This window comes from Bidens hawaiensis, unplaced genomic scaffold, assembly GCF_021521415.1.
Source record: "Bidens hawaiensis isolate Kalapana, Puna unplaced genomic scaffold, B.hawaiensis_p1.1 tig00018136_1, whole genome shotgun sequence".
Classification (NCBI taxonomy): domain Eukaryota; kingdom Viridiplantae; phylum Streptophyta; class Magnoliopsida; order Asterales; family Asteraceae; genus Bidens; species Bidens hawaiensis.
In genome coordinates this window covers 289,471-302,344 of record NW_027492741.1, presented here as the reverse complement: position 1 = coordinate 302,344, position 12,874 = coordinate 289,471, and the positions used below count along the sequence as shown (strand labels likewise).

Below are 12,874 nucleotides of genomic sequence, written 5' to 3'. Positions count from 1 at the left end.
AGACAACATTCCAGAAGGCATCTTTTTAAGGAATAAGAATATGCTGATATTGACAGCTACCAAATGAAAGGTCGACAACTCAGCATGACACATGTGCTACCACGTGATTACAACCAATGAGAAAGCGCCAGGTGTCCCAGAGGACACGTGGCGCAGTGCGATTGGAGGAGGCCAACGAGGTTGAGCCTAATCAGGGGAAACCCTAGCACTATAAATACAGCATCAACTCCACTTTGATGAGGACATTCATACTCAATCATTAACAGTTACAGGCAGTGATATCATATTCAATCATATTGAATTACATTCACTCACAGTCAGTTACATACAAACACACAGTCTCACAACCAGAGGGCATTGAGCAATTACGCAATACTCTTGAGATTCTCTTACACACATTATCATCTTCTCCACAATATACTGATTCTCACGCCGGAGGGTTACCCCAAAGAGGACCCCTCTGTCCCTTTCTGAGGGGTAAGTAACGGCGCTGTTCATTTTGTAGGTGGAAGAACACTGATCCAGAAGAACCATCGGTGAAATAGTATAATCACACCCGAGGAAAGTAGATCTGCTACCAGTGAGTAGATCCACGTTTCTTCAACGTGTATGTCTAAATCCTATAAGATGAAGATTCTTCTTTATTCAGTTGTCATCTACGCATCTTAAACCGGTCAAGGAATAACACACACGTAGTACTACGTTTGAATCCCTCTATCGAATTTTATATATATTTTCCACTCTTTCAAAAGTGAACTCTTAAACAAAAGTTTCGTTTTACCTTATTCTATTGATTAACGAAAAGATCATATGAGTTTTCTGATAATGAATTCCGATTATTAAAACAATACGATATCAAATAAACCTCTCTCTAGGCATCATATTGTTTCATTAGAAAAAAAGTTATGCTAAATGAATTATTATTATTATTATTATTATTATTATTATTATTATATCTCTTACTTAGGGTCTAATGGTAAGCGGCTTGGGCTCTCAAATGGAGGTTCAAGTTCGATCCCCACTTGTGACATTTTGGATGAATATATTCGATCCCCACCCGAATTTTTCATCCCACCGTGTGTTACATACGACAGAGAGTTCTTCTCTTACAGTGACACAATAACTGTCAAGTGACAACTGACAATATAGTTTCCTAGAAGAACGTCAAAACCAAAACACATCCGGTTTAAATAACATACTCTAATCAGACATGACAACTTACTCTCCAAATTTGAAGTTCAAAAAAAAAAAAGAATGTATATGATGTATATTGTCATATTGATATACATCCACTTATTATTATTATTTTAATATGTTGAAAGTAATCTTACTTTGTGAATAAAACAAAAACAAAATCAACTCAGCAAACAATCAAAGGCTTTTATGCAGAGCGCAGAATTTGGGAACTGAACACAACACCACAAGTCAAACCTAAATCAAACCATCCATCAACACACTTGCGATTACTTTCACGCATCAATCAATCCGATTACGCTCTCGGATGATCACACACTCATCGTCAGCTACGGCGGTTAAACACGCTGGTAACCAACTTATTATTATTACTACTACTACTGTTCAGGATGAAGAAATCGAAGGCGAAGACCAACGGATTGTTGCCTAATTCGTTGAAGATTATATCGTCTTGTATTAAGACTGTTAGTACGAATGCTAGCACCGTTGTACGCTCCGCCGGTGCTTCTGTTGCCGCCTCTATTGCTGCCTCTGCTGATGATCACAGAGATCAGGTGTTTATTATTATTATTATTGTTATTTGACCTAGATCGATTTTAACTAGTTCTGAATATGTTAATTAAGTTAGGTTGAATGATTGAAGGAAACGGTTAATTAAGTTATTATTATTATTATTATTATTTGATCTAGAAATATGTGAAATTATAACTTATTTGAGAACTTACGAGTTCATTTCGTGTTTATTGTGCATAATATATGCTTGTTAATTACGTTTACTATTACGTGTAACGGATAACTTGTTCATATGTTAATGAACTATATGCTAATTAAGTTAGGTTGTATGATTGAACAGAAGAGTAGTTTTAGCGTTGTTAGGCTTGTTGATTAGAGTTAACGTGAAATCGTAACTTATTCGAGAACTTTCGTACGAGTTCATTTCATGTTTATTGTGAATAATAATATATGCTTGTTAGTTATAGTTATTATGTGTAACCGAAAACTTCTTCATATGGTAATCAATTATATGCTAATTAATTTAGGTTGTATGATTGAACGAAACAGTTATTTTAGCGTCGTTAGCCTTGTTGATTAGAGTTATGTTAAATCGTAACTTATTCGAGAACTTAGGAGTTCATTTCATGTTTACTTTGTGCATAATATATGCTTGTTAATTGCAGTTATTATGCGTAACCAAGAACTTCTTCATATGGTAATGAACTACACGCTAATTAAGTTAGTTTGTATGATTGAACGAAACAGTTATTTTAGTGTCGTTAGGCTTGTTGATTAGAGATATGTGAAATTGTAACTTATTTGAGAACTTACGAGTTCATTTCATGTTTATTGTGCATAATATATGCTTGTTAATTACAGTTATTATGTGTAACCGATAACTTCTTCATATGTTAATGAACTATATGCTAATTAAGTTAGGTTGTATGATTGAACGGAAGAGTAGTTTTAGCGTAGTTAGGCTTGTTGATTAGAGTTAATGTGAAATTGTAACTTATTTGAGAACCTTAGAAGTTAGAATCTGGAAAATAGGTTTGTTGATTGCAGTTATGTTGCAACTGTAACTTATTTGAGAACTTAGAAGTTCATTTCATGTTTATTGTGCATAATATATGTTTGTTAAATTTATTATGTGCAATCCTAAGTTATTATCTCGAGAAGATTCTTGTTGATTACAGTTATGTGCAATGATAGCTTATTCAAGAACCTACAAGTTCATTTCATGTTTATTGTGCATAATAGGACAATAGAATGCTATAGTAAGTGTTGGAATTTAGATACTATGCTTGTTAATTACAGTTATGTGCAATCATAGCTTATTCCGGAACCTATAGGTTCATTTCATGTTTATCGTGCATAATTGGGCAATAGAATGCCATTGTAAGTCTTGGAATCTAGATATTATTCATCTATAAGAGGTATAAATCCATATAATGGATAATACAAAAACAAATAGATTTATACCATGGTCCATGGATACTGAATTACTGATGTATGAAAACTATCTGTTAAACCTCTTTTGTTAGTTGCATTAGGGTGAAACAATGCAACTTGAATGCTGATAAAGAAGGCACCATATCCACAACACGCAGTAGTTATCCTAATCTATATAGAGTCTGTTATTCATAAAGTTTAGTAGTATTCAATAAATTTGTTGTCCTGTTCATTACTTACGGAAAATATTTTGTTTACAACAGTCCATAATGATAGATGTTAAAGAGCTCCTCTAAGCAGTAGTGTTATGATGTTTGTGACCAAACGCTTTTGTCCGTCTGATACTCTGATCTATTACTAATGTTTAGGAAAGTGTATCGACTTTTGCTGATTAATGCTTCAAGTATGTGTGAACCAACCAACCATGTAATTGTTGTGCAATTTGTTAAGTTTCGAAACAACTTATTTCTACTTCTAGACGTGTGAAGGTGCTTATCTTTACATTTTAATGTTAAACCAGGTAATATGGGCCGGGTTTGACAGATTAGAAACCGGTCCTGCTTCCTTCAGACACGTCTTATTGCTTGGTTATCAAACTGGTTTTCAAGTCATTGATGTTGAGGACGCTTCTGATTTTACTGAGCTCGTTTCAAAGCGTGACGGTCCCGTCACTTTCTTACAATTGCTACATATTCCCACAAAATCTGATGGCAATGAAAAGTTCCTACAGTTACATCCATTGCTAATGGTGGTTGCTGGTGATGAACCTACCAGGTCAGGGCTGGGTCAAAACCAGACCTACTTGAGTGCACCAGGTAGGGACGGTTCAGTGATGGCTCAGTCAGGAAGCTTGGTGGATTCTCCTACTGCTGTGCGGTTTTATTCCCTTAAGTTAAATTGTTATGTGAAGGTTCTTAGGTTCAGGTCAACTGTTTTTATGGTCAGATGCAGTTCTTTGATAGTTGCTATTGGTCTTGAAAAGGAGGTAACATGACAATTCATTATAACAGTTTTTGTCATTGAATTTATGAGTTATTATACACTACATGGGTAATTAGTTGATAGCTAACTTTATATATGTTATATCTGATTTGCGATAGATACACTGCTTAGATGCGGTCACACTCGAGACTAAATTCACTGTACCCACGTATCCAGTTCCTCGATCTGGAGGCCAAGGAATGGTTGGAGTTAATTTTGGGTATGGTCCATTAACTGTGGGTCCACGGTGGTTAGCATATGCTTCAAACAAGCTGCTTGTATCTAACACGGGCCATTTAAGCCCAAAGAACCTTACTCCTGGTATTAGCCCGTCAACCTCACCCAGCAATGGTTCTTTGGTGGCTCGGTATGCAATGGAATCAAGCAAACAGTTGGCCGCAGGAATAATAACCCTCGGTGACAAGGGGTATAAAACGATCTCAAAATATTATCCAGACATGCTTCAAGACCGCCCGATGCCGCCAACAAATTCAAATCCGAATTGGAAAGTTAGGAATTCTTCTGATGTAGATAATGCTGGAATGGTCAGTCCTTACGTAGTTTCAAAATTTATAAAAATTTTTATCAAATGAGCGCGCTACAATATAATTATATAAATATTATTAGTGTTTCCAATTTATATAAAAGATTGTAGATTCTCTGATGCCATTGTTGTTGCAGGTAATTGTGAAGGATGTTATCTCAGAAGCAGTTATATCACAGTTTAGAGCTCATTCCAGTCCACTGTCTGCTTTATGTTTTGATCCAAGTGGGACCCTTTTGGTAACAGCATCAATACATGGTAATAATGTAAATATTTTTCGAATTATGCCGTGTACCCGCAACACTTCCAGCAACCAAGTCCATGATTGGAATTCCTCTCATGTGCTTCTTTACAAGCTACACCGTGGCATGACATCAGCTGTAAGTATACTGTATATGTGTATTCCTTAGAGTATGTTATTTGTTTAGACGGGCAATTCTGATGCATTACCTGTAAATTGTTTACTTTGGGTTACATTTTAGGGAAGTGATTGTAAAGCACCAAAATTTGTTCAAACACCATAAAATATAAATAGAACATTGTACAACATCACACAAGTGTAGTTATGTATGGATATGTTTTGGTTATGTACAAATCATCTTTCTATATATTTTATCCTTAACGGTCCTAACGGATCAAATGAGTAAAATGACAAATTTTGGCTAAAACAGAAACAAGTCAAATAGCCTAGAGGTGGCATTTTTAACCCGTTTACTTATGAATGGGGCAATTTAGATTATGTTTTAACAGATAAGTATGTTAAACTAGCTAAAAAGGAAATGAGTTGAATGAGTCAAAAGTCGTCCAATGTGTATTATTAATGCATCGAACTCCTTAAGTATGAAATCATCTTGTTCAAGTAATTAGCGTAGTATTAAAATAATGCAACTTTGGCATCTTATTTGACACAATAATGACTTAGGAAACTATTAATCTTGGACATTAAGTGTTCCCACCTGGCCCGGCGAGACCTGTTCTATTTTCACCTGTTACATGCCCTGCCCATTTTGTCACCTCATATACAGCCTCGTCTTTTTTAAGCCAAATTGTTATTTGAAGAGTATACTTTTTGTTGTCATATATACTTATATAGCATGCAAATTATGTATAAGATCTTAGATAACGAAGCCCATATTGCCATGTCTCATTTTTGACTTTATACTTTTTTTTGACAGGTTATCCAGGACATAAGCTTTAGTTGCTACTGTCAGTGGATTTCTGTTGTATCATCCAAGGGTACTTGTCATGTGTTTGCTCTATCACCCTTCGGTGGTGATGTGAGCTACCGGGCTCAAAGGTCCCACGGTCAAACAGTCAACCCAGTTCAGTCTCTACCATGGTGGTCAACTCCATCATTTGTCATAGATGACCAACCGTTTCCGCCTCCTATTCCTCTTACCCTTTCAGTAGTGGGCAGAATAAAGAATAATAACTTAGGATTTCTTAATTCCGTTAGCAACACTGCTTCTTTTTTGGGAAAGACAAATATACCATCTGGTGCTGTTGCTTCGGTTTTTCACAATTCTACAACTCACTGTAATCAGGATATTTCTAAAAAGGCCAACTCCTTAGAGTATCTGCTAGTTTATACTCCTTCTGGACACGTAATTCAGTATGACCTTGTTCCGTCAATGGGGATTCAACATATTGATGTTGGTTCAAGAAGTCAACCTGTTTCATATCATCCGGGTCAAGAAGAGGAATTAGGGGTGTCATTTGAGTCTCGTCAATGGTGGCAAGTTTCTAGAAGGTTGGATTCTCCAGAAAGGGAGGGATGCATATCTGCAACATCATTATATAATGTTTCTGTGGGAGGTCAAAAGCTGGTGAAAAATGATTCTGTAAAGCAAAATGATAGAGCCCATTGGTTTCTATCTAATGCTGAGGTCCAAATAAATTCTGGAAGGTTACCATTGTGGCAAAATACCAAGGTATGAAGGGTTGTTTAAAATTTAAATACTAGCATTGTAGCATGTTGGTCCATTTTGGTAATTATACTCATTAATTTGGTCTGTAGGTTACTGGTTGAACTAGTAAAGGGCACACGTGCCAATTTTTATGTAATTAATTCTGCTGACATGGCATTTTTGTTAAAAATGAAATAAAAATGGGTTTTTTTTATATTAAAAACTTCTTATATTTTATTTATGATGCGGAAACCTTATTTAACATTTATTATTAGCTTTGCATCTCTAGATTCTGTTATTATGAAATTTCTTTTTTTAAATTCAGTTTTTTTTTAAATGTATCTGGCTAATAAAGTTATGATAATGCTTTCGAGTCATCATTTTAATTGAGCAGCAGAAAATTATTAAAAATAATTATAGAAAAAAATAAATAGAAGTATGATATATTTTTTCTAAGCTTTCAGGTGATCTTTTTACATAATCAAATGAGCAAATTACCATATTAGCCTATTACACAAAGTGACAAAACTTATATTACCAGACTGGGCCATTACTAAGTATAATTACCGGAATGGACGGTTGACCATGAGGCAAATACGTTGCTATTTTTATGACATTTGCCCTAGAAAACACGTGGTCAAACCAGAATCAACTCCATTCTATTTCCTGCTGATTCCAATTCCGTGACATATTCCATTCCTTCCGTACAAAACTCAACTAGCCAAAAGCCTCCTTAATTGTATCCTCTATTTGGTATTAAATTCGTTCTTATTGGCGCAGGTACATTTTTATGTGATGAAATCTGCAAATGTGGAAGGATTTGCAAATGGTGAAGCTCTGATTGAGAACATACCTTGTCATGAAGTGGACATAAGAAGAAAGGATTTGTTGCCTGTTTTTGACCATTTCAATAGCCTTAAATCAGGCTGGGATGACAGGTAATGACCTTTATCTGAACTCCGTAAGCTGTAATTATGATACCTTAAGCTTAATCTAAGGATGGTGTATATATGTAGGCCACATAACTATTTTAACAGTTTTAGAGTCCGTCCAAGTAATAAATACTAGCTCGGTCTTGTTTTTGATTTGACTATCTTGTTGACTTGTTTCTGCAGAGCATATTCTGCCAGAAAAAATCCCGAGAAGGCCAGTGATGAATCTGTAATCTGTCTTTCAAAGCCAGCATCTGTTAGCTCCACTGAGAGTTCGGATGGAGGTATGGTTAAAGATAATTTGTATGGTCAATATTGTTTCTATAATTATCAGAAGTTACATTATTTCGTATTAATCGATCATCTAATATTTATTTATTTTAAACTTAATTTCAGGATCATCCCGAAGGATCGATCCAGTGAATTTGCTTGACCTTGATCCAGTGAATAGTGGGAAATCTAGTATGCCAAATAGTTACAACCTGAATGAACTTTACCATGACCAAAGAATCTACCAAAACCCTAAAGAATCAGCATTTTCCTCTTCAGATATATGCAAAACCGCCACGTGTCAAATGATTGGACAAAGTGGCGGTAGAATTATGAGCACGCCTTTGTTGACTACCGACCACTTTGATATTGAAGAGCTGCCTACCGGGGCGAATAAACCAGTGGATTTTGAAGGGTGTTTTCAGGAGGGTTATTGTAAGGTGGTTGAATCTGATGGTGGTGGGACCCTAATGGGTGGTGCAATGGATTACGGTGAAAATGATGAAAGTCAAGAGAATGAGGGAGAAGAGGATGAATTGCTTGGTGGCATGTTTGACCTTTCTGAAGAAGGTAAATACCTATCTTGACTTTTTCATTCAAACCTAGTACTTGAGGTGGCGAAATCACGGGTTGGGTAATGGGTCAAAATGGGTTCAAATCGAAACACGTAATTTAAGACCCCGAGAAGCTTCTTGTCAAAAAGGCAAGTGTGACGTCTGATATGATAAAAAAACCTATATTATTTCAGTAATATGTTTGCTTGAATAAAAAAGTTCATTACACTAAAAGGCAACTTGTTAAAGCAATTTTTTTTACCATTGTATGCAAGTAATCTTTTATAACTTGTAAAATGGTGGCATGCCACACCGTCACGATTAAGGGTGGCAAACCCAACCCAAATGGATTGTTTTGGGTCAAGATGGATAAACTTTAAAAGTAAAATGGGTTAGGATGGATCATAAAAATTCTTCAAGTGGGTCAGGATGGGTTGGAAATATACAAGTGAGTTTCATTTATAGGTTAAAATGGGTCAAAACAAAATATCCAAGTTATCCAAAATTTATCTATTTCAAAATACCCAAACTATCACGTGCGAAACAAAACTCATCCGAAACCCAAAAAACGATAAAAAAAGAAACAAAAACCCCGAACCGACTAAAACGAAACAAAAACGAAACTGAACCAAAATAGAAAAACGACCAAAACGAAACAAAAAAGCGGGATTGAAACCGAAAAACTGACCAAAACGAAACAAAAAAAAAGCGAAATGCAACCGAAAAGCTAACCAAAACTAAACAAAAAACCGAATCGACCAAACCGAAACAAAACTAAATCGAAATAGAAAAACGACCAAAACGAAACAAAAAAACCGATATGAAACCGAAAAGTTGACCAAAACGAAACAAAAAAAAAGTGAAATGCAACTGAAAAGCGGACCAAAACAAAACAAAAACACCGAACCGACCAAAACGAAACAAAAAAACCGAAAAGAAAGTGAATTGAAATAGAGAAACGACTAAAACGAAACAAAAAAACCGATATGAAACCGAAAAGCTGACCAAAACGAAACAAAAAAAGCCAAATGCAACTGAAAAGCTTAAATCAATACAAAACAAAAACACCAAATCGACCGAAACAAAACAAAAAAAAAACAAAACGAAACTTAACCAAAATAGAAAAACGACCAAAACGAAACAAAAAAAGCGAAATGCAACTGAAAAGCTGACGAAAACAAAAACAATGAACCGACCAAAGCGAAACAAAAAAACAGAAACGAAACTGAACCGAAATAGAAAAATGACCGAAACGAAACACAAAAACCGAATTGAAACTGAAAAACTGACCAAAAGGAAACTTAAAAAAACTAAATGCAGTTTAAAAACCGGACCAAAACGAATCAAAAACACCGAACCGACCAAACGAAACAAAAAAACTGAAACGAAACTGAACCGAAATAGAAAAACTGACCAAAACGAAACAAAAAAAGCGAAATGCAATCAAAAAGCTTACCAAAACGAAACAAAAAAACTGAAACGTAGCCGACCAAAATAAAACAAATGAATCGAAACGAAACAAGAAAAACGAATGAAACCGAAAAAACTGACTAAAAGAAAACAACACTGAAACCGAAAAAACCGAGAAATCGAAACCGAAATCATTGAAACCGAACAGATACCGAAACCGACCGAAATGAAAAAAACAAAACCGAACCGAAAAAACCCCCCGAAAAACTTGAACCTGAACCGGTACGAAACAGTTTTTTTTTTTTTTTAATGAACGAGGATGATGGGGGATTCATTTTAGTTATTTTACATTTTGCGTTTTTTATTTATATTTTGAGTTATTATTTTTTTAATAGTTTTTTTGAATATTTTTTTGAGGGGTTTTTAAAATCCTTTGTACGTCAACCTTCATTTGGGTCAAGATGGGTTAGTTTTACCCATCTTGACCCATATCCATCCTAACCCTCTATTTTAAATATCCATCCTGACCCATCACTCAAATCCAACCCAACCCACTCCCATTACCACCTCTAGTCACGATATTAAAAACTCGTGGCATGTCATCATTTATAGCTTTTAGAGGAATTATATGCAATGGTAATAAAATACGCTATAATAGGAAGAAAAAAGCATCGTTTTGTGCACAAAACGACAATTTCGGACAATGTCAGATCAACTCGACTCGATCAAACTATTTTGACCATTATAAATAATTCACCCGTTTTGACCGTCTACCACCCACCTGATTTGCGGGTTGTACTTTCCAAATTCAGCATCAGCAGTTCTGTTATACTGTTTATATTTTCAGAAAGAGATATTATTTGACGCCATAGTCAACGTCTAAAACAGCATTATGTCAACAGGTTAATTAGCTGCAAGACGCGTTCAAATTCATCAAGTCGGAAGCGTTTGTCGTTGTACGTAACCATCCATCCTTTCTCTTTTATCTTTCTCTCGTGTATATTTGTGAATAAACGACAGATTTTATGGTAACGGTGGGGTCTGGTATTGGTTTAAAGGGGAACAAAGTCTTATTTGGTTCACTCATGCACTCAACTTTTTAAGTCTGCTTGTGTAGGTGTGGTCAGTGTGAAAGTTCTCTATAAAAAATGTATATAGTAAATCTGCTCTGTACTTTTACTGTTCAAAAAGAAAAAAATTAATTTGAAATTTATAGTTTGCTAATAATATTTTTAGTGTTTTACGTCTTGGGCGTGACGGGTAGGGTGTTCATAAACTGTTGAAAACGACCAAACTGGCCAAACTGAAGGTTTGGCAAGTTTAGCGGTTCGGTTTGAAACTTGGAATTCACCATGGTCCATGCAATCCGAAGCAACCATGTAACTTTTATTATTTGTATACATATTTGTTTTATATTTATAATATTTAGCTATATGTATTATGTTGTAATCATGAATCATCTTTATCATTTTAAATAATTCAATACGAACTAATGATTTTGAGAAAAAAAAGGTTTTAACTGTCAAATCGCAACGGAATTGTAAAAGCGGTTGGCTTTCCCGGCCCTATCGGTTTGTTATTCTTTGACATTGTAGTTAGTGGTTCAAAATTTATGTATTTATGTTTATTGAACGAGCTTATTTTTAATTTAGGCTTGAGATCAAGCTCGAGCTTGTCTAAGCTTGGTTTGCTCAAGCTGTTACGAACTGATCTCGAGCTTCTTAGTGGCTTAGCAAGTGACAAGTGTGTAACGAGTTAAATGGGTTTTGATTGAAATAATTGATGATATGTTTCTTCATTATAGTAAAAAGCTTTCTTAATATAAGTCGGTTATTGACATTAAAAGTATGCAAGTAAACGGGCGATATTCACCTCACACATCTTAAAAGTGCCGTAGAATGTACTCATAACACGCTAGTGAAAAAAAGTCCTAATCATGGCCAATCGACGGTCCATGAAGGGTCTTTGCGTGCCATTGTCCCTGCGTGGTGCCAATGGTGAAGCTTAGACGGAAACGCATAAAGGGTCAGATTCAAAACGTATAAAAAGTTTCATAAACGGGATTTTGAAAAGAAGGGGGGGGGGGGTGTTAAATTCTCTAGGCTACGTCTGGATACTGATATGGGGTAGACTAGATAAGTTATAAATGAACCTATTATAGGCTATAAAATTGGGTGCATTAACAGACACACAACTCTAATCAAAATTGGTTCCATATGTAATTTTCGAAGTGGTTGATTATAGGGCCTAAGACCTATTGTAGCCAATAAATTGAAGTGAACGTCTTGCCATAAAAATCAATAAACGTAACCAAAGACCAATTAGTTCAATGACAGCCCCATGGCTTTTACTTTTCTTATGGGAGGTTGGCGACTTGGCGTAGGGTTGTAAACGAACCGAATGTCCGCCGGACGTCCGTTCAGCAATAAGTTTGTTTATATTTGTCCGTTTAATAAACGAACCGGGATGAACGCAGACAAAGGGCGTGTTCGTTTCATAGTGTTTGTGAACGTCATGTAATGTCCGTCCGGTAATGGTAATGTATAATATTTTGTAATTAGTATGTTTTATTTCTTTGGTTTTCTACCAAATTACCCAGCACTCATAGCCTCATATATAAAGCAAGTGAAAAATAAAACAAACCCTTATCGTTTATGTTCTTTTGTTTATTAGAGTTGTTTATGTACGTTTGTCCACTAATGTTCATTATTGTCCGTTATTGTTCATTTGTCAATCAATGTCCATTAGGGTTCATTACCGTTCGTTTGACCGTTCGCACACCGTTTACAATATTAACCAACGGACACAGGCAAACTTAATTCCTTAATGGACGGACACATGCACAAATTTCCTTTTGGTATAGTGTTAATGTACCGCCCGCTTGTCCAACAAAAGCTTAATGGACAAACACAAACAGTCTCGTCCTGTTCAATTTGATCCGTTTACAACCCTAGATTGCAAAAGTGATCCTGAATATCCGGACCTTTACTATCTCAAAAAACAGTCAATAGACGTGGCTGTCTCTCCAAAAACATGTGTTGGACATTCAACAAAGAAAGATATGACCAATAACCGTTAGTTGAAGTAAAAAAACAAAGATATCCATCATTACTTGCTTTCAATCTTTTCTTCAAT

At 35.5% G+C, this 12,874-nt stretch overlaps 1 protein-coding gene across 1 annotated transcript; it reads left to right on the top strand.

Annotated features, from left to right (window-relative positions):
- Nucleotides 1–1,334: 1,334 nt before the first annotated feature.
- On the top strand, nucleotides 1,335–10,952 carry LOC143555498 (autophagy-related protein 18g-like). Its single transcript, XM_077045030.1, has 9 exons — nucleotides 1,335–1,748; nucleotides 3,662–4,126; nucleotides 4,242–4,667; nucleotides 4,804–5,046; nucleotides 5,842–6,597; nucleotides 7,354–7,511; nucleotides 7,689–7,789; nucleotides 7,902–8,345; nucleotides 10,642–10,952. Exons 1-9 carry the CDS (start codon nucleotides 1,584–1,586, stop codon nucleotides 10,644–10,646), a joined length of 2,763 nt encoding a protein of 920 aa, XP_076901145.1. The 5' UTR covers nucleotides 1,335–1,583; the 3' UTR covers nucleotides 10,647–10,952.
- The last annotated feature ends 1,922 nt before the right edge of the window (nucleotides 10,953–12,874 follow it).

Excerpts from the sequence above, each read along its gene's own strand:
- LOC143555498 (XM_077045030.1), top strand. The coding sequence starts at position 1,584 with ATGAAGAAATCGAAGGCGAAGACCAACGGATTGTTGCCTAATTCGTTG. Across the intron at positions 4,127-4,241 it reads CTATTGGTCTTGAAAAGGAG|ATACACTGCTTAGATGCGGT; the intron begins GTAACATGACAA and ends GATTTGCGATAG. Across the intron at positions 6,598-7,353 it reads CATTGTGGCAAAATACCAAG|GTACATTTTTATGTGATGAA; the intron begins GTATGAAGGGTT and ends TTATTGGCGCAG.